The sequence below is a fragment of the Oryza glaberrima genome, chromosome 6 (assembly GCF_000147395.1).
Source record: "Oryza glaberrima chromosome 6, OglaRS2, whole genome shotgun sequence".
Classification (NCBI taxonomy): Eukaryota; Viridiplantae; Streptophyta; class Magnoliopsida; order Poales; family Poaceae; genus Oryza; species Oryza glaberrima.
The window spans coordinates 15,598,301-15,624,927 of NC_068331.1; the positions used below are offsets into that span (position 1 = coordinate 15,598,301).

Below are 26,627 nucleotides of genomic sequence, written 5' to 3' on the forward strand. Positions count from 1 at the left end.
TCATCGTGTCCGCCGCCACGTCTCTCTCATCTCTAGCGCCGTCGGACTCCTCGTCCCCGCACGGCGGCCCCCTCCGTCGACCACCTCCCACGGCCGCCTCGTCCGCACGCCGGCGGCTCACGAAAAGGGGAAGATAGAGGGAAGGAAAAAAAAGTGAGAGACTGACATGTGGGACCCACTGAAAGATTGGAGAGTGGGATGGAGAGACTGTTAGAGTAAAAGGCAAATATGACTCTAAATTTTTGGCCAATTGGCTAAATAGGCATTTGGAGAGTCTAAAATAGCCAATTTGTTGAAGATGCTCTACAGGTTTCTTTGGACAGCGCTATCTATTATGGTGTGGATGACAAGTTGGCCTATATTTACGGCTACGTTCGTTAGCCTGTGTACCCAACACGAACAGTACGCACGGAAAACAGAACGATCCATTAGCGCATGATTAATTAAGTATTAGTTATTTTTTTAAAAAAATTGGACCAATATGATTTTTTTAAGCAACTTTCATATATAAACTTCGTTTAGCAGTTTGGAAACGTGCATGGAGAAAATGAGGGCAAAGGAGCTGGGAACCAGCTGGAATAAACGAAGCCTTATTAGTTTTAATAGCCCTCCTTATGAGCGTTTCACTGTGGAGCTATGAGTCTATATACTCTATAGCATCCTTGATTAAACTAGCCACAGTGCCACGCCCACACTAGGCATGGAATCAGGGTACACGAGTGAGCAGAACAGGCAATTTGAGGTCTAAATAAATACTGCAATACTTCATATTGTACCACACTAGCACAAAACAGAAGGTCAAATCAGAGACGTCGAACATCAACCCAACAATCTGCATCTGCATGGACATTCATACCTGAAGGATCCTCTCACTCCGGTGGTGTTCTTTTCCCCTGAAGATTAAGATGAAGATTATGTTTATTACATATAACGGGGTGTATTAGCGTATAATTAATTGAGTTTTAATTATTACAAACTTGAAAAATAGATTAATATGATATTTTAGGGCAACTTTCATATAGAAAGTTTTCGCACAAAACACACCATTTAGCAGTTTGAAACGCGTGCCACGAAAATCTTAATCTCCATCCAACTCATGTTAGAGAAAAGAACGGGACTATACTCCCTCCGTCCCAGAATAAGTGCGGTTTTGCACTATTCATGTCCAACGTTTGATCGTTCGTCTTATTTGATTTTCTTTTATGATTAGTATTTTTATTGTTATCAGATGATAAAACATGAATAGTACTCTATGTGCGACTAATTTTTTAAAATTTCTTTATAATTTTTTCAAATAAGACGGACGGTCAAATGTTGGACAGGTATTCCCACGAGTGCACTTATTTTGAGACGGAGGTAGCAGTCATGTAGTTAAGTGTGTAACTGACGTGAACTGTTCTAGTTGTATTTTTTTTGTCTGTCTAGGAGTCTGCATGTGCAAAATTTTTTGACATACCTACCATTGCACTGTGCAAAGCACTCCAGTCTGTGGATGATAGGATAAATATGCTCGAATATGAAAAAAAAAATGTTTTACTTTCTTTTATTCTCTTTAAGACAAAGCTAAGGTCAGAATTGCATTCAGTCAAAAAGGGCATATGAAAACATAAGTGAGTTTCCATGTCACTGGGATGATGTTTGCAGTAAAATGCATTGTTAATAAACCTATCAATGCAGATCATAATTACATGGGGAAAAAACCGCAAGTACCCATTACCTCAGTTTTTGCCATGCGAATCTTTAAGTTTGCAAGAGTTCAGATATTAACAGAGAAGTTCCGTCTTCTGAGGACACGAATTGCTTGGTCTATCAACAATGCTCATCCTTGAGAATCTAAATTCTCAAAATTCGGACCAACTTGTATACCTGCAAGCGTGTGTATTCTTTTAAAAGAGAAGCATATCTGTTGTAATGGAGCTGTGGCAACCACCAACTCCAAGGAGTTCTGGCATCACATATCTTTACACCCACCCACCTGAGCACTCCTAGATGGTAATGTCAATTCCAAGGAGTTGCGGCAACCACCAACCCTATATGAAAGTAACAATGCTTATTTGATTGCAAAATATGGATACCTCCAGATAAAATAATAAACTCACAATGTATATCATATGAAAACTGAAAAACAGCACCTATTGTCACTGGTTCTTTTCATATATTGATTCCTCGTCAGCTCCCCACGTCCACCATAGTTAGTTTCATCTGTGTTCAATATAAGCTGGCCAAATGATAGAAGCACAATAACTTCAGTGCTGGGAACACAACTCTAAAGAGCAAACAGATATAAAATACATGCCATTGCTGATTCTGAAAATCCACACCCGCAATTGTTCAATAAATTCAGACTCAAGTACTTCAAGAATCTAATAGTTGTTCTTATTCTCAGCATTAGTAATGAGCTAATAAAAATTTCAAGATTTTCTCGAGGCATGAAACAAACTGTTCAGGATTTAAAGCATCAAGTCATTAACTATCATGGCAAAGTTTTCTGATGTATGCATCAAGCCTAGATTATAAGCATTTAGTCCTTTCACACACTTCTATCCCATGTCAATTAGTTTCAACTGACAAATCTAAACAGCAAACTATCATTTGGGTGCAAATAACAAAAAATATGAAGCACAAAACCAAGAAGTACAAGAAGTAGAAAATTAAGAGTTGATAGAGTTTCTCTTGTCACCCTATGTAATTACATTTTTGAAATGGGCTGCAACACTCAGTGATCTGTCCCCTTTGTGATCAAAGTGAAGAATCCATCCAACACATTTTGATCTCTTGTGTTTTTTCTCGCCAAGTTTGGATGGCAATCTTCTTGAGACTAGGGTTAGCCGAGGCTGCGCCTCAGCCCTCTACCGACCGCTTTCTGAGGTGGTGGAGCCAAGCAACCAAGAACCGGCCGAAGGAGGTGAGGTAAGGGATCAAGTCCTTGGTAACCTTACTAGCTTGGGAGATTTGGAAGCACCGCAACGACTGTGTTTTCAACGACGCCAATCCTAGAGTAGCAACAGTCTTGCAAGTGATAGAAAACGAGGGCCATCTTTGGGGTGTTGCTGGAGCTTCTTGCCTTCAAAAGCTCCTTAGTGGGACGGCTAACCTAGGCAACTAAGTTCCCCGGGTAGTCTAGTGTGTGTGGGTCTCGGTAGGAGGGCTCGGGTACTCCTACTTTGTAATTTTTATTTTTATTTTTTGCTTTTCTTTGTGTTGTGTTTTTGTATTGTTTTTTTCTTCCCCTTAGTGAAATGAAATGCAGCTCTCCTGCTTTTTCGAGGAAAAAAAATACATTTTTAAACCGAAAACTAGTGAGGAGAAACAAAAGTACAAATTCACCTGCAGTATTTTGGTAAAAAAAAAAGAGAGTATTTTGGTAAAAATATCACTACGAGTAGTTTTTACATTTTTACATATTCATTTTATTTATCAAAGTGTCAGGTGCTCCAACATTTTTATATGTGCCTGCCACTTGCATATTTATAAAAGAATAAGTTCATACAAACAGCATTAGTTACCTGATATTCACCAGCTTCATCCACACCAACAGAATAGAGCTGATAGGAGGCGTCAGGATTGAAATTGAAAACAAAAAGGAAAGGTCCTCTAGTAAAAGATATGATCTGCAATATGAGTACTATAATTAACACCGAAGTAAAAAAAAAGGAACTGAATGCAGACATAACATGATTTAACTCAAGAGTACAATGTGTACTTGTTCCCTCTAGGCCCCTCCACATATTTTTCCCTTTTGTTCCCTCTGCAACATGTGTACTTAACCCTTTTGTCCCCATCAGGCGCTCAGTTCAGGTGCCTACGTGGATCAGAATGTTGATACTTTGTTGAAACGAGGAAATAGTCTACTTAATCCCCTGTGAGACAGTATTCTACCCCTTCAAGTACAAAGACCGGTTCAGATAAGGAAAATAGTCCAATTTAACCCCGTCAACTCAATATCAGGGGAGAAAAATCAGCCGCTACCAGCAGTGTGTCACTATCTGCAGGATAGCAGCTGCTACCAGCACCCATGTTGAACTAGGGGAACTCTTTGTCCTTCATGACAGCACAAACAGAGTTCATGAGGATCCTACATCGCGTGAGCACCCCACATCTATAGTAATATAAAAAGGAGTTGTACCCCTCCAATCCTACAGGCCAAATCAACTAGATCAATCCCTACCATCCATCTGTTAAGCCAAATAATCTCATCTATCAATCCGATTCCATCCTCGGCGATCTTATCCTCTCCACCACACTTTCCGCCCGCACCCTCGCCCCCGCACGATAACTCCGCGCGCTCGCTCCTTGATGACTCCTACCGCTGCCCCGCATCCTCCAAATCCCGTGTGCCACGCTGCGACACGGAGCTCCTTTCCCACCTCCGTCGCCTCCGCCGATCCCCCGCTGTCGTCCTCACTCTTCCCTTGCCGCCGCTGCCGCCGCCGTTGTCTCACGATGGTGCCTTGTGAGGGACCTTCCCTGATGCTCGGACGTCGGACCCATCACCGCCTCCACTGCGCCACCATCGTCGTGAGAGGCGTCCACCCCGTTGCGCCCCCTCATCACCGCATCCAACTCTGCCACATCCTAGGTTGCTCTCCACCGCCACCATGTGAAGATGTCGCGCCGGTCGCCCTCGGCCGAATCGCTGTTCCGCTTTTCCGCTGCCACTGCTGTCTCATGATGTGACAAAACCCTCTAGCGCTGACGAAGTGGATGAGGGGTGGCGCTGTGGAGGGGTGCCTGGTGTCGAAGGGATTCACGAGACTCCCCAGTCCCCATGCCTACTGGTCCTGAGCTATTCCCCATGAGTTAGCTGCAATTTTGTGTATACCTTCGATGTTGATTGGGCATCGATGTCAGAACTTGCTCATTTGTTGTGAGATTTAGACTTTCATATGCAGCGGGTTTCTGAAAGGTGTGGGCTATTGATTCTCACTGGTAGGAGACTCAGTTTGGGCTACGAATCAATGTTAGCAGACTCAGTTTGGGCTACCAATTCTCTTCTGGGATATTATCAATTTCTACATTAATATCAAAAGAGCTCTCCTACCAGACACATTCTGAAAGCACTGATGTTAGAAGAGATGGATTTGGAAGGTAAGCACAAATATTATGCTGATTTCAAGATGGATTTGGAAGGTAAGCACAAATATTATGCTGATTTCAAGATGGATTTGGAAGGTAAGCACAAATATTATTCTGATTTCATTTCTATCTGAATTTGTTGTAAGCCAATGGCAGATTTCATGTGGAGGTATACAGTCCGCTTGATCCCTCAGATTTCATTTAGCCAGTATACATACCCAGATTCTGATTACCTAAATGCTGAAGTATTGAGTCCAACGGTATAAATCTGCATGAATGTTTTGGTTATATTTTTTAATTAGCTGACCTTTGATTTTTAGTTAAGTATACAATATCGTACACTGATTTCTCCCTCTGCTCAATCATAATAAAAAAGATGCATGTCATTCCTTATAATATATTGCTGGATTCCAGCTGAAATTATATTTTCCTTTATAACTTCACCAAAGTCCAGAATGGTTTTGATATGGATAATGGACTCTGATTAACTTTCATTTTTTAATCTCAGATTTACCCATTGGATTGCATCTCAGATGTACCCATTGGTTTTCATCTTAGATTTTGGAAGGTCTTCAATTGCTAACTTCTGGTAATGTATACATATGATTTTTCTCTCTGCTGAATTAAACTAAAACCACATACATGCCCACATTCTGATTGCGGTGTCACAGAAACCGAATGCCATTCAATTGGTTTGTGTCTGACTGAATATAGTTTCTCTAATGGAAATGAGTGGACTACAACAATATCGACAATGAGGTGAATTGTTCATCCTCTTTATGCTAGAGCAAAAATACATTGTGTCCAAATTAGGTTTTAAAATTATATTGTGGCTTCTGGCTCTATAATAAAATCATTGCTGTTGCATCCTCTGCTTTAGCTTGTTAACAATAAAACTATTTGCTGCAATTGCACCACACTATACTGGTATATACAAAAAGTTAAGTGGAGAGGAACACTTTGGTGATGACAGTAAGATTATGTGCTTATATTTTGTAATTCGATACTAAAAATTTGAATTTTGAAAATGTGAAATGCTAATTAAATAACATATGGGCACTTTTCCTGCTCTAAATAAATGCTCTAGAAATACATGAATGAATAACTACCATAGCTTTTATGCTTTCTGATGCTTACACAGATATGTTAATTTAACATCAAGTATTGGTTAATTTCAGAGCTGAGATGATACACTGAAACTTTTTTTAGTGAGAAAAAATTTAGGGTGCATCTCAAGTGTTACAAAGTTTCATGCTATGAAAATTTCCCAGTCTCCCCTGTTCTTTGCTCTTCTAAATAAAATATTACTGCTTGAATGTAGCAGTGTGTTGCCACAACATATTGGGCATGAACAACTCATTTCATTGGATCTTTGTTCAATAGTGTATCACTTTAAGCATAATATGAGCTAGCAGATTTGAAAAATCTGATAATTTGTTTTTTTAGGTGTGGGAACATAAACGATGAAATTGTGGTCTTTTGAATTTCAGTACGATTATCATTTAAATTGTATATTGTACAAATATTTACATCTTTATCTCTCTTTTTTTTGAATAATGAAACTTATACTGAATGCACTAGATGATGATGATGTTCATCTTTTGCAGTAATTTTGGGTGAATTCAGCTTATAGAACAGGAGATCAGATTTATTGTTTTACCTATTTTCTTCAAACTATTTTTGTTCTGTGTAGTGCTGATGCTGAGAAAAGAAGGTCATATTTGTTATTCTTTTGTAGAAAAAAGTAATGCTACGGTAGTTATCTCTGCATTAATTTTAGGGCATGTTAATCTCCTAAGTTCTTAGGCTGACTTATACAATGCGTTGTGTAGATTGATTGATACTCAAGGTTAAATGGTGGCTCACTTGGAGAAATCTATCTATGTTAAGAAACTTATCTTATATATCTCAATGTTCAGAAAGTATCGATATCTTCTCTCTGCTTTTAGAAGTAATTGTCTCGAAAGCATATGATCTACTATAGTACTATATCCTGCAGGTATTAATTAAATTGTATAGTGACTCTCCTATGACTTGTGAGCACTCAATCATTCTACAGGTATACAATTCAAGTCTTGAACAATTCTCTTTGTTAGAACTTTCAATTTTAGTTCATGTAGAAGTTGTTTCAAGTAAGGAAGCTACCATGTTTGGAAACTCCAGTGTCTGCGGTCTATTAAGCAAGTGTTGCTTATTATTATTTTAGCCTTTTTATCTTTCTCTGGCTGTGATTACATATGTAGGTCGGTGGGACTTCAAATGTAGTATGATGTGAGGCTTCAATTGCTGCAAACAACCTATATCTGTAGGGATTAATACTCCATTTACTATCCTTCCATGTGTGCCAGGTCCAAGGCAATCTCTTGGCACAATTAGAGATGTTGGATTATATTACTTCTCTGGCTTACCTGGATAGGGAGCAAAGCATTGTTACGTTCTAGGTCTATTTGGTGAGGTCGAGAAAGCATAACAACCTACAGTGGGCAGCACCGTTCCAACATTCAATGTTTGTTGATCTTTCCTTTATTTAGGGGTTTTTTTTTTCTGATCATTTCATCCTAACTGAAACGTTTATTTTTCCCTGAACTCAGTGGCAACATTGTAGGCATATGCAAGCAAGTTTACTACTCATATGTTCACTTCCTATCATATTAGAATGCATCATAATCTGACATGCACGATATGTTTAGCACTTCGGCCAGTTCCACTGTAATATTTGCTGGTACTTATGTGTGAAAAATGCATCTATCATATATTGTATGACTGATCATTGCAGTGAGACAGAGCAGTATATGTTGATTTTTTTAATCTAATCCCGGCATGGATAATTTGTTTAACTGCCTATCATCCAATTGACTGTATAAGTTCACATGAAAAATTGAAGCTTACGCTCACTGTTATAGCAAAATTATTGAGCTAACTTTGTTGAAACTCAAACCTTTATGCTCTATGCTTCCTGATTTTCATGTTTACCAACACACTGACAACACCCGTTTCCCCTGAACAGTTTACATTCTTAACCATAAGATATGATGATGTGGGGGATGCATTCTTAACCATGATGATGTGATTCTTTGGCGTGGATGCATCTTTGTATGAAACCTTAGGTCCCATTCGATTCTTCAACAAGGATGAAGATTAAATGCGCAACCAAAACAGGACAAGTCATTAGCATATGATTAATTAAAATTTAATTATTAAAAATTTAAAAAATGGATTTTTTTATAGCAACTTTTATGTAGAAAGTTTTCGCACGAAACACACCGTTTAGCAGTTTAAAGAACATACTAACGGAAATCGAGAAAAAATTTATATCTTGTTGGAGTTTAGAATGGAGCGACTACGAAACTCTCTTTATCATGAAGAATTTATTTGGAAGCGTAGAAATGAAACTCTGTTATTACGGAGAATTCATATGGAGGGTACTGCATAGAAAATGGCCACACTCATTGCTCTACTTTTGTAATCGTTAGTAAAGTATATGTCAAAACGTGCCTTGCACGTGCATGCTAACTAGTTGCCTCAACAATCCGACATGCTCAAGTTCATACATACACGGCTGCACACCTGCAGGGTCGTGGGCATCCCACTTGATGCTACAGGTGCAAGTAGGGCAGCCACTTTGCTGACCTGCCAGCCACCCATGCAAAGAAATCCCACAAAATCATATGGCTTACACATATTAAGGGGTGTGGGTTTTAAGCTGTCTGTCCCACGCGGCTCGCTGGACGCTGCAACCCACTCCAACCTCTATGCTAAGCCGAGAACCAAAACAAATGCAAGTGCCCTCGGCTGTGCCACCAGCAAGACTGTCCCCCTCTATCCTAGCTGCTGATGGCAGCAGGCCCATCAGCACGCTTAAAGGGAGCAATTCCTGAGTCCAAGAATGATATCAATTACCTAGCCTCAATTGAGGAGCAATTCAGAAGCTCCTCAAAAGCTTATGCTAACACTCTCATCATGATGATCACTACTAAGTTGATGGCTCTTGCAGCATAAGAGAGGATGTCATGGAGATGAACGACATGGCTTCTTGCTCCACTTTATTATGATTTCCTTGCCTTCTGAGTATGGTCTATTTAAGATTAATTACAATATGCAGAAGGAAAAGTGGCCCATGAGCAAGTTGATTACTCAACTTGGAAACAAAATTAAAGTGAGGAAGGGATTTGGCTCGTACGGTTAGCGGCACAAAAGCAAAAGGGAAGTTCACTGAAGAGGAGCCAAAGGCTAAGAGAAGCTGCATTTATCTCTTAAGGCAGAATAAATCAACTCTTTTTTTTTCCTTTTTTGGGGGGAAGGGGGGGGGGGGGAGGGGGGGGGTGTGAGTCTCCCACCACACCTAACTGTCATGACCTGTCGCTTCTGCAATAAGGATTGTGCTGGCTTCCATCAGTGGCTCCCCAAGAAGGGTAATGGTATATTGCGAGTAAATTGTATTGGTGGTACACAAACTTATTAGGTGGGTACAATTTAGTACATAAACTTGTAAAATGCTCGTTTCAGTACACGAATTTGTCTAGTTCGTGCGAATGATAACCAAAATAACTTGATAATGTTAATTTTATGAAGTGATGTTGATTAGGATGTGGCATGCATACGTGTAGTGAGTATGCATAAGACATTCAATATTTATAAATTTGGTCTCTACTTTATTCTTCACCATGGAAATGATGAATTTCATATATTTCTAACCTTTATACCATTGCTCGTTTTTTTAATCATTTTCTAGTATCACTATATCATATTCTATTTTTTTATTGAAGAGGTGTATGTCTAATAGCAACCTTCTCAGATATATGCCCTAAATCAATAAGATTAGCAATGTAGTATCATTTTCGCCTTCCTCCGCACGCACCAGACAGGTTTATGCACCAAAACGAGCATTTTACAAGTCCGTGCACTAGATTGCACCCACCTAACAAGTTCGTGTACCGGCGATGCAATTTACTCGGTATACTGCTATACTGGTTTTCCACATGTCATGGTGGGTTGATTCAAGTGCTGCCTGTGCATGTCCCTAACTCTATGCAGGCATTCCATTCCATAAGGACCATAACAAGGGGGGGCCCAAGAGAGCTTAAGGGGGGGGGGGGGGGGGGGGGGCTTAGAGTCGCTAATGGTCAAGAGGCTGAAGTATAGGTTGTTGGATAACTTTCATTGAGTTTGGAAAGCGGCTTCATCCTTCATCTAAATAATGTTCTCTATGTCCCATCCATGAGAACGAATTTAGCTTCAGTTCCCGTTTCAGGCCTTGATGTTTTTTATTGTGTCATTGGAAAATGCACCTTATGAAAAATTCCTGGCTCTTTGACTAAGTATCTTGAAGAAAATGGAATAGTGGTTTAATATTCCATGCCCGACAAATCTCAATAATATGGAGCAGCTGAAAGGTATAACTTTATAACCTTATGGACTTGGTACGGAGTATACTAACCCACTCTAGTTTAGCAGATAATTTATGGATGGAAGCTTTAAAGAAAGCAGAGCATATGTTAAACACTCTCCTCAGTAAATCAGTGTGTAAAACACCTTATTATGATTGATGGACTAGGATAACACCAAGTTTGTTTCTGCAATAATCTTTGAAGTGGAAAAGATCAACATGAAATTTTTCTTAGAGTTGCACACAACAACAACAATTTCAATTTTTCAAGATTCGGACTACGGATTATTTATGTTGATTGGAAACCCTATCAAATGCAATGGTATTGCAATATGCTATGCATTTTAGAGGGATGATAGTTGTTAAAGGGCATTTTAAGGCCTTGTTTAGTTCCAAATTTTTTTTCCCAAAAACGTCACATCGAATCTTTAGACACATCATGGAGCATTAAATATAGATAAAATAAAAAACTAATTGCATAGTTTGCATGGAAATTGCGAGACAAATCTTTTGAGCCTAATTAGTCCATGATTAGCTATAAGTGCTACAGTAACCCACATGTTCTAATGACGGATTAATTAGGCTTAATAAATTCGTCTCGCGGTTTCCAGGCAAGTTATGAAATTAGTATTTTCATTCGTGTCCGATATCCGGTCAAACGTTCGATGTGACACCCAAAAATTTTCTTTTCACAAACTAAACAAGGCCTAAGTGTAGGGAGAGTTTCCCCACCTTTCTGCTTCTCTTCTACTGATATTGCCTACTTTTAAACTGGTACGACAACATACTGTATTTTTGGGGTTAAAAGGTACAATTGTTCACATATTTGCTTTCTCTATCCCTAATCCAACATTATGCATGTTTATAATTAATACTATGATTAAAATGATAAAGTTACCAAAATAAAAGAACAAAAAAAGCATCACCTTTATTAGTTTGTAAAATAGGTTTGATCTTCTGTTAACAAAAGATGTACATACCATGCTAGTGTCATCACAGTGATGAACAATGGGTGAACCCCCAGAAATTAGCCTCTCTTTGCCATCTAAGCTCATGATATCCTGGGATGAAATTGGTACGTGTTAGTTCAAATCATTCACATTCATAGCACAACAATGTTTTGAGCCAGCCATCAATAGTTGAAATATAAAAGAGATTCTTTTGTTATTGTAATAGAAAACAAATTCTGAAGAAACATCAGATTCATTAAAAACTTATTTTCGGTATCAAGAACCAGAAAGGACATCCAGGACTTGTTTTTCCTATGCCCTATGAGTCGTACAATATCTACTATCTACAGTGCATTTCTTGGGGGGGGGGGGGTCACCCTTGACGCTTATGACAAATAAATCAGACCATTTTGTTCAAAAGTTTTCAACTCAGAACTTGTTTTATTGGGGAAAATGCAACAAAAACACAAAAATGTCTCTATGGTCAACATGTATAGCTCATTTTCTGTAATAAAGGGTGTTGATTCTCTATACAAATCCAAATATTTTAGGACCCGCTGATAAAACTGGATGTTTGGTAACCTAAAGTCTAGCTGAAAACTTGATTATGTGCTGCTGAAAAGCTTAGCTTGCATTGCATATTGGCATACATATAGTACATGTGGAGGCAGCAGCTACTAGACTTTTCTCCAACAAAAACTAGATAAACTTTTGGATAAAAGTGGCACGCTTTTCGAACTGCTAAACGGTGCGTTTTGTGCGAAAACTTTCTATATTAAAGTTGTTCTAAAATATGAGATTAATCTATTTTTCAAGTTTGTAATAATTAAAACTCAATTAATCACACGTTATTACCACCTCATTTTGCGTGAAACACTTAATCTTTATCTTCATCTTCATCTTCAGGAGATTCAAACACCACCTTGTTGGCTAAGAAAGCTTACTGTGTAAGACTACTTGACTTGCTGACCAAGGAAAAACATACGTGACTTACTAGCAAGTCTAGCTTATTGGAGAAGGAAAAGGTTCTACTGACCTATACTATGCTTACTAGCTAAGGAAGAACTACTAATCCTATCTTACTATAAAGTTATCCCCCACTAACTCCTTAAGCTTAATATGCAAAGATGCCACATCATCATCCACTAACAAGATGCTACATCATCATCCACTAATTAACAAGATGTCACATCATCATCCACTAACAATCATCACATTTAAACATCACGCAAACATGTTATATCTTTGTAGTTTTTATAATTTAAGAGCTTTTCAAATACAAACATGTTAAATTATCATCCAACATAATTCACATAATGTTTCAATGTATATCTTCATACTAAATTCCCGCAGCAATGCGCGGGGTTTCACCTAGTAGTACTGATTCAGAGATTACATGTTAACAGATGTCACATGTTTTCAGCAAAGACTGTTTTCCTTGCCTCCTAACTTGTAATTACATACCTTGTCAAAATTGAATATATGTTTATGGACACCCTTGTCCAGCAGTTCCCATTGCCGATTAGCTAGGCGGAAGGAATAGTCATTGCTTGACATAGGAAACTCAATTCTCTGAAATAATAACAAAAAATGCTTAGAAGGTCTACTGCAAAAAATGAGAGATCAAGCTCAAAATTGAAATTGAAGTAAGGCTGTCAAATTCTGAATGTAATGTAGGTACCTCACCTTTGGATGTGCAAATTCATTTCCAATGAAGTTGAGATATGCACCACCACTTGTTGTAAAAGTAATTAGTTTGATTATCTGAAACATGTGAAAGAAGATTATTTTTGGCAGAACGTAAAATTTATTGCTCATCAATTCCTATGCCAAGGAATGTCATAAAATAAAATAAATACAGAAAGCCTATAAACACAGAGGTCCCTTATCTCATACCAGTCCAGCTGAGCTACAGCTTGCTTAGAGGATGAGCTAGGTTGGATTTGAGGCTATGAATATTAAAGTTGGCCAAAATAATTCAGGCAACCTTACCTGACCAGCATGTGGCCAATAATGTTCACCATCTGCACTGACACACAGCAGTGCGCTACTGTCATAGGCTTGGAGCATGGGCTCTATGTGTAGCAGGTCACTAGTAGGGATGCACGTGGGAATATGGGGTCAAACTCACATGGGTTTACCCATCAAATTTCAGGCCTGTTTAGTTCGCGAATGAAAATTTTTGGCATGTCACATCGGATATACGGACACACATTTTAAGTATTAAACGTAGACTAATAACAAAACAAATTACAGATTCCGCCTGTAAACTGAGAGACAAATTTATTAAGCCTAATTAATCCGTCATTAGCAAATGTTTAGCACCACATTGTCAAATCATGGCGCAATTAGGCTTAAAAGATTCGTCTCGCAATTTACACGCAATCTGTGTAACGAGTTTTTTTTTTTTGTCCATATTTAATACTCTATGCATGTGTCCAAACATTCGATGTGACAGGGTGAAAAATTTTTGTTTGGGAACTAAACGGGGCCTTCATGGGTCAGCATGGGTTGACCCACCATGGCCATATAGAGGTGGGTCGACCCACCTGCCTCCTACTGAGTATGCACAGATGCTCAGCCGTCACCGCCATCTGCATCACCTCCCAGTGCCTTGTCCTACCACCTCGTCCCTGCGCTGTTCTCGGCCCTGCGCCATCGTTCCTGGCTACCACTGAAGAAAGGGTTGGCTCAGATGGATCGATTTGCCACTGCTAGGTGCGCAGACTGTTCTCCATCTGCTATAGGTCAAGTGTGGGATTTTCATCTGATTGTATTCAGATCCATTCTTGAGTGAAAAAATTCAGAGCAATTGGTTTGCTATGTATGAGTTTATATGCTCAGATTGTGTTTGTCTGCTCAGATTTTCAGAAGCATTTCTCTGTGCCGCATCAATTGGTTTGCTCGCATGCATGGGATCTGCTGGTTTGTGCGTTGATTTGCAAGCTGCGCCTGAATGCACAAGGGGTCAGGGTCAATGGGTCAATGCATGAGGTTCCATGAGTCAATGGGTCAAGCAAAGATACGTGGGTCAGCTTGACCCGGCCTGTAATTTATCACCTTGGGTGCCATGGGTCGGACCTCGAGTCGACCTATGTGTATCCCTAGTTACTGGGCCAGCCATGCAGCAAGGCAAGAATGCTTCTCATCTAGATATTTCCTCATCTTAAAATTAGTTCAGATCAAATGCTTATCTCTTGTTTGTTAGCATACCTATTAGTATCACATGTTAGGGGCAGCTATGAGAAGCCACCTGATCATGTTCTTGCCGTCCGACCTACCTCCAACTAATGTTTTCCCTGTCATGAACTCAGTTCATGACACTACCATAACCAAATGCAAAGAACTGACGATGTAAACTAAATATTTTTCATCATTTCCTACAGGGGCTATACCAAAGAAATTAAGAGGTGCAATAATGAATCAAAGTATACAATATTAAAATTACAAGTTAGGGATAGTCATACATTGAGCAATGAGGAAGCCCTGAAAATCAAATCATTGTCAACAGAACTATTTGAACACTTTCCTTCATAAAGAATTATTTCAGCAAAAGATTTCCGCCCTGATATTGACTGTACCAAAATATTAGATGTGAGAACCTAATCACAAAGTTTGGTGAGAAAATAAATAATGAATATATTTCTCAAATGTTTCAGTTTGGCTTTTCATGAATGAACACACATCTAAAGATTCCTATAAAGTAAAGAAGCAGCATGCAGAAAACCAGGTAGAGTGTCCCTCCATAAGGCATAAACTACAAACATATTTGATTAGGATTCCAAAAAACATAACTAGGATTCTGAAATTCATGGACATATATGCATTACGCAAGCATAGTATCAGTACAAAAGACAATGAAGCATGAGTTTTACACATCTGCCCATGCCCTTGTTCAAACCAATCTCACAATATTATGATACAGCCAGCTATTCAGCAATGTCTAAGCAGAGAGCACCAAAATATGCATCTTAAGAAAAGAGCACCGACATATGTCATTATAAGGTACGTTCAGGCAAAAAACCATGCCCTAGAGAGATAATTGAACAAATCTCTAAATTTAAGGAAATGAGGTAAAGTGTCAATATACAAGAATTATCACTAGTGAAATAATTGAGACTTTTATTGCGATTAAGCCCAATATGCCAGGATAAAAATGGCTACCATATGCTAGTAGCAAAATGCACTATACACAGTTAATCAAATTGGTCAAGTTTCTCAGAAAGTGACTTGGTAAAAAAATATTACACTATGGTGAAATAGAAGTTTGCTGTTTCTAAGCATGATATAATAACATATTAACATTATATGTTTTCTCAACCAAGTGCAGGATCTGTGCTGTTTCATTCAGTAAGAAGAGATTACAGTAATAATAACATGATATAATTAGTAACAACAGACAAAAAATTAGGCAAATAGTATCACCTGGTTGTGATTTTCGACGTAAGATAGCATATTACTGTTGTTGTTTACTAGTACTCTCATAATCTGTGACAGCATAGTCCAAGATAGTCATTGGATAAGAAATATGATACTTCAACAATAACAAATGCAGGGAAACTATAATTGGAGACTTGGAAAACCATTGTCCTGGCATATAATCATCAAGATGGAATTCCATAAGGAAAATAATGCATAAACTGAAACCCTGAATTCCCAACACAAACGATGGCATGCAAAAATATTTAGATAGCATGCAGACCTTATTCATGCTCCATTCTTGCTCAGGAACATTTTCAAGATGCCACAACCACATTTCAGGAATTGAAAGATTGACCCAGTAATCAAATCCTAATCCGCCTTGAGTGGTTGGCTCACATAGCCCAGGATAAAATGTTGCCTGTATAAACAAAACACTGTAAAAAAAACTGAAGGACCAACACATGCCAAACTAACACAATATTAGTTTGGAAATTGCAACTAGTAGCCATTTTAATAGGTAGAGATAGCGAACTACAGTCACTAAATAGAAAGCATGTATGCCTATGACTCTGTTAGACAGGCATCTCAGTGTTACAATAGTTGCAACCGAAGGGCAGTACCAAGTTGCACATTGGTGATAACAATATCTCAATACCAAACTGCATATCTAAAACTGATAATTATGTGACGTGAACATAAATTTACAGGAAAAGAAACCAAGTATAACAACAACTTACATCCTCAGCTATTGTTATAATATCTGGATGAAGCTCATGCAACATCTCATTTGCTATAATTAAATATATCAGCGCATCCTCGTCGACGTATTGATTGTAATACCTACAATTAAGAATTTAAGATTATGAAGAGCAGATATGGTTCTGGAAAATTGTAGAACAACAACATACTGCAGAAATGTAGTGACTAATGTTTTAGGAAAATAGTGAAAGCGTAGAACTTACTCTTCAGTGGCACCAGTGAAAGTAGAAAAGCCATTATGAGTATATAACATAGAAGGCAGTGAGTGAAACTGGAATCCATCAACACGGTATTCAGTGACCCACCTAGTAAAATTAGCCAGATGTCCTTAAGTTACTGGTAGATTATAGAACAGAAAAGAATCAAATTTTGATAGTATTCGGAACATAAGACTGCAGCATGAAAGCATATGCTTAGATTTTACCAATTTAAATTAGACAATAAGAAGTGTAGAACATCAATATCATCATATTTGAACATTCTGGTACCCCAGTATTTGTGGTGCCCTCGTTTTCCTGCCAAGGATCAATTACAACAAGGATGTTGTAGTAGCAAAGAAGCATAAAAAAAATCAGAGTCTTAGGGAAATACGAAATTTAAGATGTGTAGAACATATGAAATTTAAGTAATACAACATGTCAAACCACATGCAGCATTAAACATTAATGCTAGGCATGTCAGTACAAATTTCATGGGCCTTTTACTTAATAGTATCAGTATGTTACTTCTACCAATCAGTTGGCCATATGAACAGGCAAGTACACAGGGCACAAATCAGGTCAAACAGCTACCAACTAATCATTAAATTCATGCAATATATACAAAATGAATATCAAGTTGAGAGGAAATTGCACAATTATTTTCCTGTGTATGGCCAACGTAACCTATCATATATTATGCTAGATGTTGACTGCTATTGTTTTAACTTTTACTACTGCTGTTGGACCAAATTATTTAGGGTAAATTGGATCCATGCCATTGCAAATGTGCCTATTCAGATAAATGTCATTACAATTCATCTATTCGTAGTCGTGCCACTAGAATATTACTACCTCCGTCCCATTATAAGTGCAACCATGAGTTTCCGTGCCTAACTTTGATCGTCCGTCTTATTTGTAATTTTTTTATAATTAGTATTTTTGTTGTTATGAGATGATAAAACATGAATAGTACTTTACTCGTGACTTTTGTTCTTAATTTTTTTTCAAAAATTTTTCAAATAAGACGGACGATCAAAGTTGGGCGCGGAAAACCATGGCTGCACTTAAAATGGGACGGAGGGAGTACAAAATTAGGACTGTGCCACTGCCATCACGTTTTCCTCCATCTCCTTTTTCCATCTTCTTCCTTCTCTCTTCCCATCTTCTTGCGTTGACCACGCTGGCCGGCAAGCTCTGCCTCCCTCGGGGAGGAGGAGCTCCACGGCATCAGCAATGACAGTTGAAGGGGAAGGGGTAGAGCAAGAAGGATGGCGGTCGATGGGGCCGGGGATCATCGCCCTTCGTCTCTGCTCCTGCGGCGTCGGCGTCTCCACCGAGCTGGATCTTGCAAATTCCATCCTCTTCGGCCGGCGGAAGGAGCTCGGGGCAGGTGGCGGCGAGCTTGTGCTTGAGTAGGCTAGGGGCGCGAGGGCTCAAGAGCCATCATCGTCATCGTTGTCGTCGACTCACTCCCATTTGTACCGGCAGATCCAGACAGCGAACCCCGTCCTCTCCGGCCAGCGGGATAAGATCGAAGACGAGCGGCCGCGGCATGAGGTCCGGAATGTCCCCTTCCTTGTCGACGCTAGAGTAGGTCGCCCGCCAACGAGCATGGAAGCGGAGGTAGTCACCCGCCAACGAGCACAAAAGCGGAGGAGACCACCTTGTCGCTCCTAGATTTCGAGGTCACCGGCACCTAGCACGAGCGCCTTGAAGCCGCCGCCTCTAGCAATCTAAGCTGGACACCACCCCACGCTCGGGCGGGCCAGGTCTGTGCGAGCGCCACCTTCCTAGTCCCCGGCCACCCCAGATCCGGGAGGACGTTGTCACCGCGCCCTTGGCCATAGCCGCCGCCTCCTTGGCCCTCGCTACACCGAGCGTTGTTTGGTGCGAGTAAGGAAGAGATGACAGGAGAGGGAAGACGACGGGAGAAAGGAAGAAAACGAAAAAAAAAAAAAAGGAGAAGCATGGAAAATGTGATGGCAGTAGCACGGTCCTAATTTTGTAAAATTTCAGTGGCACAGCTACAAATAGACGATTGTAATGCCATTTATCTGAATAGGCAAATTTACAATTGCATGGATCCAATTTACCCAATTATTTATCAAGTTAATCTTGGTCTACAAGAACAGGATGCTTTCCTCATATTAAGCAGTTCAACCCACCTATAAATGTTTGTAAACAAAACTGTAAATTTGGCTCCTATGAGCAAGGATGATGGTCCTTCTTGAGTTTATTAAGTTGAACTCATTTAGCCGTGGTAAGACATTTGCCATAGAGCAAACATGGTGCATGAAAACTTATTATTTACAAATTGAAACAATACAATAAAAAAGCAGAAAAAGAGTTTACATATAGTTCTACATATAATCCTCAGTAAAACAAAGTTTACAATAAGGAACAAAAAGCAGTAGATATAATGTTACGTACCGCTGTGGAAGTAACAATCATTAGAACCATCAAAGAGGGATAAGCCAACCAATTCATCTGCTGATGCATAGGAGTGGACAATATCAAGAAGCACCACTAATCCAAGGCCTGAGCAAACCACAAGGGTGTGAAAAGGCACAGATGTTAATTCTTGTGACTGTTTCACTTCATAATATAGTGCTACCAAATTATAGGACAATTTGCTACAGATATGCCACTTGTGATATTTCAAACTTGCATGCATAACAGAATGCATGAAAAGCACCAAGAAGATATCAAACACAAAGACTTCATTGTTATTTTTAGAGTAAATTGCACTTTGCACTACCTAGTAGCACAGTTAGACATATCAAAATGCGATACTCTTTTTACTATGACCTGGAAATTCAACTTTGCCAAAAGCAAGAAAACAGAAAATATTTTAATGCAATGAACGTTTTGTGCAAGGCCTGCCTCAAATATAACGCGTGCAGTAAGCTCAGGACCACCACATGAATAAGCATGAGTTTTTAAATTACTGTGTGAATTTCCATTGTTGCTCAAAATAATTATATTTGAGAAGCAAACCGTGTGCCTCATCCACTAGTTTTTTGAAGTCATCTGGCGAGCCAAATCTGCTACTGACTGAAAAATAATTGGTGACCTGCAAATACAACACATTTTTTCTAAGACAACTATACAGAAATGGAATATTCTAAAAAGAGTTGAATACAGTGGAAGATTTCCATTGTTTATAAATGCAGTAATCATTTACAGTGTAGCTTCTGGACATAATTCTACATCAGAGAAAAATCATTGTGGCAGTTATTTTAACAACATAAATTCTCTGATTATAACGAATAGTTTTTTTCCTCCATAACTCCCGAAACCTCCTGAAAGCTAGAAAGTTATCTGAAGCATCATTAGATCCCATGTATATTAGTTTGTAAAAGTTTACGATGTTCATTATTATTGTCTGACTGTATGGTATAGCAGAATATATTTCAAAAATCTCATTTTACACTGTATATATTCCCAGACACTTAGATATATTTGGAGTTTTGGACTACAAAGTATATCGCTCTGCTCAGTGTGGTTAAGTGTAAAGGTGTAAACCATAAGTATGTTTCCAATTGTAGAATCAAGGTTACACCACATTTCGTTTGATTTTATCAGCGATCAGCATAGCCAGCATTTTAATGGTTCATTGAATTTAACTTCCATTTGGGCAAGGGTAGCCCTTTATAGTCTTGTTGGAACTCCAGTTGAGTTGACTTGCAGTTTGTGATAGCTTACTCAAAGCAGTAAAGTGTTTACCTGACAGCAGGAACAAGGTTACCTCACATTGCAGAGAAAATGGTACCAAGAATGGGTAAGCAATTACATGGCAACAAGGAAAAGGATGGTTTAACAAGATTCCACCCAAGTATAAGTGAATCTACATGATTACAAGCATGATGGGCTCGAGAGCAAGGTTTGATAGAATCCATTATGGGGTTATATTCTGTGATATTATTGCTACCGAGTGGTTGAACTCCAATCTTTGCTACAGAAAAAGACCACAGAGAAATATTGTATATTATTACAATATGCTGTTTAAATCAGTAAATTCTCACCTTATAGCCAACAGAAGAGTAATCCTTGTGTTCCACAATTCCAATCAATTGAATAGCATTATAGCCAGCATCTTTTATATGAGGGAGGACCTAATGGAAGAAACAAAAGTTGATAATGAAGTTAAGAGTAACCACAAAACACCGAAAGGCAGGTGTTAGGAAATACATTTGATGTGAACTCCTGAAATGACGATATTTTTTGCTCCGATCCACTTATTCCAACATGACATTCGTATATCCTAAGTGAACCTTTGACCTTCGGCCGTTCAAATCTCCATTTATAAATTTCTTCTGGAGGAGGATCCCAGTGTACTGCATAGGACTGCTTCCCTTCAGCATCTACACAAAAACTAGAATTTTGAATTATTATTTAACCTGGATTGGAAAATTGAACACGAGAGCTGTGAGCTCAACAAGTAAAGATGGCATTAACATTTAACAAAATAGTCTAATAATGTATGTGCAAAGTGCAAGAGCTATTTAAAGTAGAACTATTAATATTACAAACTAAAGAAAAATCTTTGCAAGAAAACAACATGCAACTTGTGTAATCATGTCAGCTTATCACAACAAACCTTATAATTACCAATGATAATAATCATTAATAAACCTGTAGCCATTTATGAAGATCTAGCAATAAAAAAAAATGTGACAACATCTTTTACTAAATCCGTATCGTCATTTACTACCTTTTCAATTAAGTCAGCATTGTACTGAGACAAACTGCAGTACTTACAGTAACAATGACAATACATGTATTGCAAGCCAATCTATAATAATAGAAGAATATCATTACAATGATAAGTTGGGAGAACCTGGAAGAACATAAGTAGCCCAAGCAGGAATGCGTTCCAAACCACCATCAGGAGTGTTAAAATAAACACGGTACTTGTCTTTATGAGAAATTGCTGGAACATATTTCTCCAACCAAGCTTTTCGCCCTTTCCTCATTTCAACCCAGTAAGCAAGAGGTGGTGATTTTCCTTGAAATTTTTCAAATGACACTCGATCGGTTGCAACATTGAAAATGTCAAACTCCTGCCCATTATCAATGATATCATAGCAAGGCAACGAACTTGCTGAATCATCCTTCTGCAAGGCTTTCCACTCATTATATCTTGTTTCAGGATCAGGTATGTCACCTAGTTCCTCCTCTGTTTGTGGACCATTTGGACCAAACATTTGCTCATATAGCTTAGCAACCACCTCTAACCGAGACTTCTGTGACTTAATTTCTCCAGGTTCCCAATACTCTTCGTTCATTCTGTGGATCAATTCTTCCACATCAACACCATTATCACCTTTGTCATAATCATCCGTGTAGTTGTACTCTTGGAAATAATATTCATCTGGTTCTTGCCCTTCCCTAAGTTTATCTTCAAGTATGATAGTCCAATATCCAAAATCATCATGTCCCAAATGACCTTCGCGTGCACAATTTTCAGTAGTTGACCACTGATTAAAATCACCCACTACAGAACAATAACGAGCACCTACATGACATTACAATTTTCTGTAAATAAATGTAACACATACTCAGTTAATGTTAAAACAAAAAAGAATCACAAACAGGACATAATACCCAGAACTATATCAATTATAAATCACATAGTAGCATCTTGATTGTCGAATAAGATTATATCTTAAAGTGGCAGATATGTTCGTGTTGATAAAAACGGTGCATGAAAGAAGAGATACTCCCTCCATCACTAAAAGATTGTACTTTCGGCTAGTCAAAGACAGATTAAGTAGGAGGTTAACTAAGCCCTTCATTAATGCAGAGAGAATGAGGAGGAAGGAGTTTTACTGGTATGATGACTAAAACGAGAAGAAAAGGATGAAGTAGCATTAAAGAGTTCTAGTGGAACCCACTCTATTAATAAAGCCTTTGTGGGAGAAATTCTTAGGCTAAAATTAGAGTGTATAAGGGACGAAGGGAGCAGTTGTTAGTAATGTAGATACAAAGGGAAAACCTAATTTGGGGAGGATAAGACAATTGAAAGAAACCACAAATAGTAGGTATTGCTTAAATGAGCATTTCAAGCTTTCTAGTGTATAAAGAAAACTATGACGTTTACATCATTAAGTTATCTAATAGTTCTTTAGGATGCTGTCGTCTTTTTGCATAAACTTTATGCCCTCTAGTATTTCTATCTCTTAGTCAGGTCAAGCATCGCATAGTATGCAGGATGCTTTCTTTTTTCATTGAGCAAGAAAAGAATAATGTAAATCCTATAGTATTTCCCACTTCTCTAAGAGCAAGTCTAATAATATAGCCCGCTGCTTACTGTAATAGTCTGTGTGGCAGTGTGATACTTCCATGTCAGCTACAGATATTCATACAGCCAACTACTCCAACAGCTAGCTCTAGCACAAATCCAACATATACTTTATGGGCCCACATTCACCACGTTCTCCATCTTTCCTTCCATTTCTCTTTTTCTACCTCCATTGTTACAGGCTCATCGGAGCAGTTTTGGAGCACGGATCTTGAGAGACAGGGGACAAGAACGCCACAGACTAGCTCAGGGTCCGAGCCCAGCGCCATTGAGCTGGAGATTCCGTGGGGCATGGGCCATCCGCAGTCACCGAGCTCGGTAACAAGTGGGACGAGCACGCTGCCACAGTGCTTGGGTGTGAGCCGCCGAGCTCCAAAGCTCTGGATTGCCGAGCTCCCTCAACCTGTGGTGTCCTTCCTATCTCAGATCCAGCGCATCTTCTCTTTTACTGGTCGACTTCTTCAGTTCTTCCTCAAGATTACATTCTCTTGTTTTTTAGATAATGAGATTCCATTCTGTTGTTGCTTGCCAACGTCGAGGACCGGTCCAAGCTAGTGACACCGCGGACTTGGCATCGTCGGCTGCCTGGAAGGCTGGAACCCACACGGATTGCAGCATCAGCATGGGCTGCACTGGGCGAGCAGCCAGTGACTAATTAGGAGCGCGCGAGCAGCCAGTGACTAATTAGTCACCGGCTTGTGCTCTCTCTCCCCTCCAGCCACCATCAAAATCAACGTGGCCAACTGGTACGGCCCTATTATACCTGCTCTAATAGGCATAGTTATAAGAGCCACACCAACATGATGGCCTGGATTAGACCAGTCCAGTAATCAGGACCATTTGTACAGTTGACCCAGGAAAATCCCGGTTCAACCAATGGCTTTTTTTTTCACCCAAGCAAACAGAGAGGTCATTTCTGCCGACCCACAATATCAGATGCAGCATGTGGAGCATCTAAAAATTACGTGTGAGGCTCAGTTCAAATCCAAGACCTGTCGCTTCACGCTGCATTGGATAACCAACTAGGCTAATATTATCTAAAATCTGTTTAAAAGTACTGTATGGTTCATGAGATCCGACTGTTGACCCATCGGTTAGACCGTTGACCCAGTCCAGTCTAGATTAGCAGAATCTTAGAGACAAAGTGGAGGGAGAAGCTCTGGCCAGCAAACCAAGGACGAGCTGCCTATTTTTTATCCTCCGACCTTTGAAACAGGGCCGTAACAGATTACATGTTGATGTGTTACAACTGTAAATACAGATGATCATGACAGCCTTTGTGTGTTAAAGCTGGTTCTGCTGGGGACATAGCAGCAAAATGCAATCGTCATTTTGTTCAGAAGAGCAAAGGATTAAGAATATTATCGCACAAGAGTTGTAAATAGCTCCATGACAATTTTCACATCATCTTGTAAATTTAGTTAAACATGCTTTCTGTTCTTTATCTTCATACACATATATCAAGATTTAAGGTTACTCCATCCAGCCAAAATAGGATGTTGCCTTGGACTTTTAAAGGTCAATGAGAATCTTAAATATTTAGTTCTTTTGCATAAATCTAAAAAGAAGTGACAGTTGTAATGTAATAAAAGCTTTTGTTATCACAAACTTGGTTATATCATTTTCATGTGCCCAAAACCTACATTTTAAACAGTGCATATTGTCAAAGTTGTGTTGAGAGCATGCATCCTAAGATGACATTCTTTTGTGACTGGAGAGAGTATTAATTATGGCCGTATAACAGACTAGCAATGCAGACCTGTCTCCAAGATAATCTATACCTGGTGCCCACTCCATGAAATCCACACGGTGCTGCCGATGTCGATGCATGCCCATTAACTCAAACCTATATCAGCAAAAAGTAAAACAGAAAAAAAAAAAAAGAAGCACGAACAGGCCAATGGGCACATCACACTACCAAAGAACCCAAGAATGACAACAAAACCAGATGCCAAGATTGTAGGATAATTACCCAGAAGATGCCTCTTTCAGATCAATTAGACGAGAGTGCAGCTCCCATCGACGGTCTTTCAAAGCTTTGTACCTAATAATAAAAAGCGAGATAAGAAGAGAGAATCTGTTCACATATGATCTTACTGATACGATGCTTTTATGATGCACACGTTGGGTTCTATCATGGAATCAATGCACAAACTGCTATATTTAGGCTGGTCTGTTGCATGCTTAGCAGCAACTCTCCTTCCTGGCTTCCTTGTCTCCCTTCTCGCAGTGTTACTTCATCAGAGCTCCTTGTTTTTCTGGCTGTACTTCATCAACCTTCTGGTTCATCTCCATACCTTGCCCCTCCTTCCATAATTCTATCTACAGTTCAACACCTAATTTGAAACTATGGAACTTCCATCAGCCTGATTCTGGTGCTAAGAAGCTGGGTTTTTTTGCCACTTCGCCAGCACCACCAAGAAGCTGGAATGGCTGTCAGCTGTTGTTGCCCACTTTCCCTCACCGCATGCAAACAGGGTGTGCTCATTTGGGGAAAAAAAAAGTACCACCTCTTTTTCTGATGGATAACTAACTAGTCACGCAAATCAAGCCCACCCTACCAAGGAAGCAATTCAACGATTTCTTGACAAAATCACAACCACTTCCACCTCCTGTTTCTGACGGTAGGGGGAATTAGCTAGTCAATGCGTACAAAAATCCCAACCATTTTGGAAAATCAGGCAAATCTGTCAGCAATATATGGAAGGAGATGTGTACAAACACCCAGTCAAGGCATCAGTCGACCAGTTACAACGAATTTAGCAGAGGGGAAACCGGAGGTTGCACCCTGCCATACCAGACGCTCGGAGAACGTACCGGTCACGGAGGAACTGCGCGAATGCGCGGTCGGAGATGCCGTGCTTGGCGAGGAAGCCGACTGGGTCGATGGCCTCGCCGCGGCCGGGACGCTGCGTCCGCTGCTTCTGCTGCCAAGGCCTGGGCGGGCGGTCCTGAGAACCGGCACGACCGGAGGAGGAAGAGGAGGAGGCGCAGCTGCAGGGGCAACCCTCCCGGCGGCGGAGGCCTGAGCGGCTCGCGAGGGGAAGGCGGCGGTGCGCGGGGACGAGAGGAGGAGGTGGTCTCGGGGTAGAGAGGAAGAGAGCGCAAGAATCCATTGTTGGAGAGGGGAGGGGCGCCGCACCGGCCGGAGGAAGGAGGAACGGGAAAGGGTCGGGGGAGGGGGTGGGTTTAGTAGAGGGATAAGGTCCCGGCGCGAGGGGGTGGGGTTCAGGAGAGGGATAACATGTTCAGATAACTAGAAAACCCCGTGACAACAAAAATAAACATTCCCTGTGACAGCAAAAGTAAGCAGCAGACTAGTGGGCCTACGGCTCTATCTTCACAGACACTCAACTGGGGTATAAGACAGGACTCCACCCAGTAGGGGTGAAAACGGAGCGGATATTATCCGATCCGATCCGAATCCGTCCGATGTAAGGATATGGTAAAGGTTGTTAGATATCCGGCCGGATGCGGATGCGGATTTTGTCATGCGGATACGGATGCGGATGTGGTATCAATGATATCCG

At 39.8% G+C, this 26,627-nt stretch overlaps 1 protein-coding gene across 4 annotated transcripts; it reads right to left on the reverse strand.

Annotated features, from left to right (window-relative positions):
- On the reverse strand, positions 1-26,290 carry LOC127777687 (1,4-alpha-glucan-branching enzyme 3, chloroplastic/amyloplastic). Of its 4 annotated transcripts, XM_052304297.1 has the most exons (23): positions 25,915-26,289; positions 25,070-25,141; positions 24,879-24,943; positions 21,634-22,311; positions 20,985-21,157; positions 20,819-20,908; positions 19,791-19,866; positions 19,224-19,331; positions 17,018-17,108; positions 16,797-16,898; positions 16,572-16,674; positions 16,115-16,252; positions 15,838-15,900; positions 14,880-14,987; positions 13,099-13,176; positions 12,877-12,984; positions 11,443-11,523; positions 3,507-3,611; positions 2,133-2,218; positions 1,976-2,030; positions 1,718-1,866; positions 857-893; positions 1-780 (listed from the first exon to the last, which is right to left on the reverse strand). In XM_052304297.1, exons 1-21 carry the CDS (start codon positions 26,211-26,213, stop codon positions 1,834-1,836), a joined length of 2,712 nt encoding a protein of 903 aa, XP_052160257.1. In that variant the 5' UTR covers positions 26,214-26,289; the 3' UTR covers positions 1-780; positions 857-893; positions 1,718-1,833. The 4 variants fall into 4 exon arrangements, with proteins under 4 accessions (XP_052160257.1, XP_052160258.1, XP_052160256.1 ...); XM_052304296.1 differs by having other exon boundaries at positions 5-893; XM_052304298.1 differs by lacking the exon at positions 3,507-3,611 and having other exon boundaries at positions 1-893; positions 25,915-26,290.
- Positions 26,291-26,627: the final 337 nt, after the last annotated feature.

Excerpts from the sequence above, each read along its gene's own strand:
- LOC127777687 (XM_052304297.1), bottom strand. The coding sequence starts at position 26,213 with ATGGATTCTTGCGCTCTCTTCCTCTCTACCCCGAGACCACCTCCTCCT. Across the intron at positions 12,985-13,098 it reads ATGAATTTGCACATCCAAAG|AGAATTGAGTTTCCTATGTC; the intron begins GTGAGGTACCTA and ends TTATTATTTCAG. Across the intron at positions 2,219-3,506 it reads ATGAAGCTGGTGAATATCAG|CTTATATTGAACACAGATGA; the intron begins GTAACTAATGCT and ends TCATTTGGCCAG.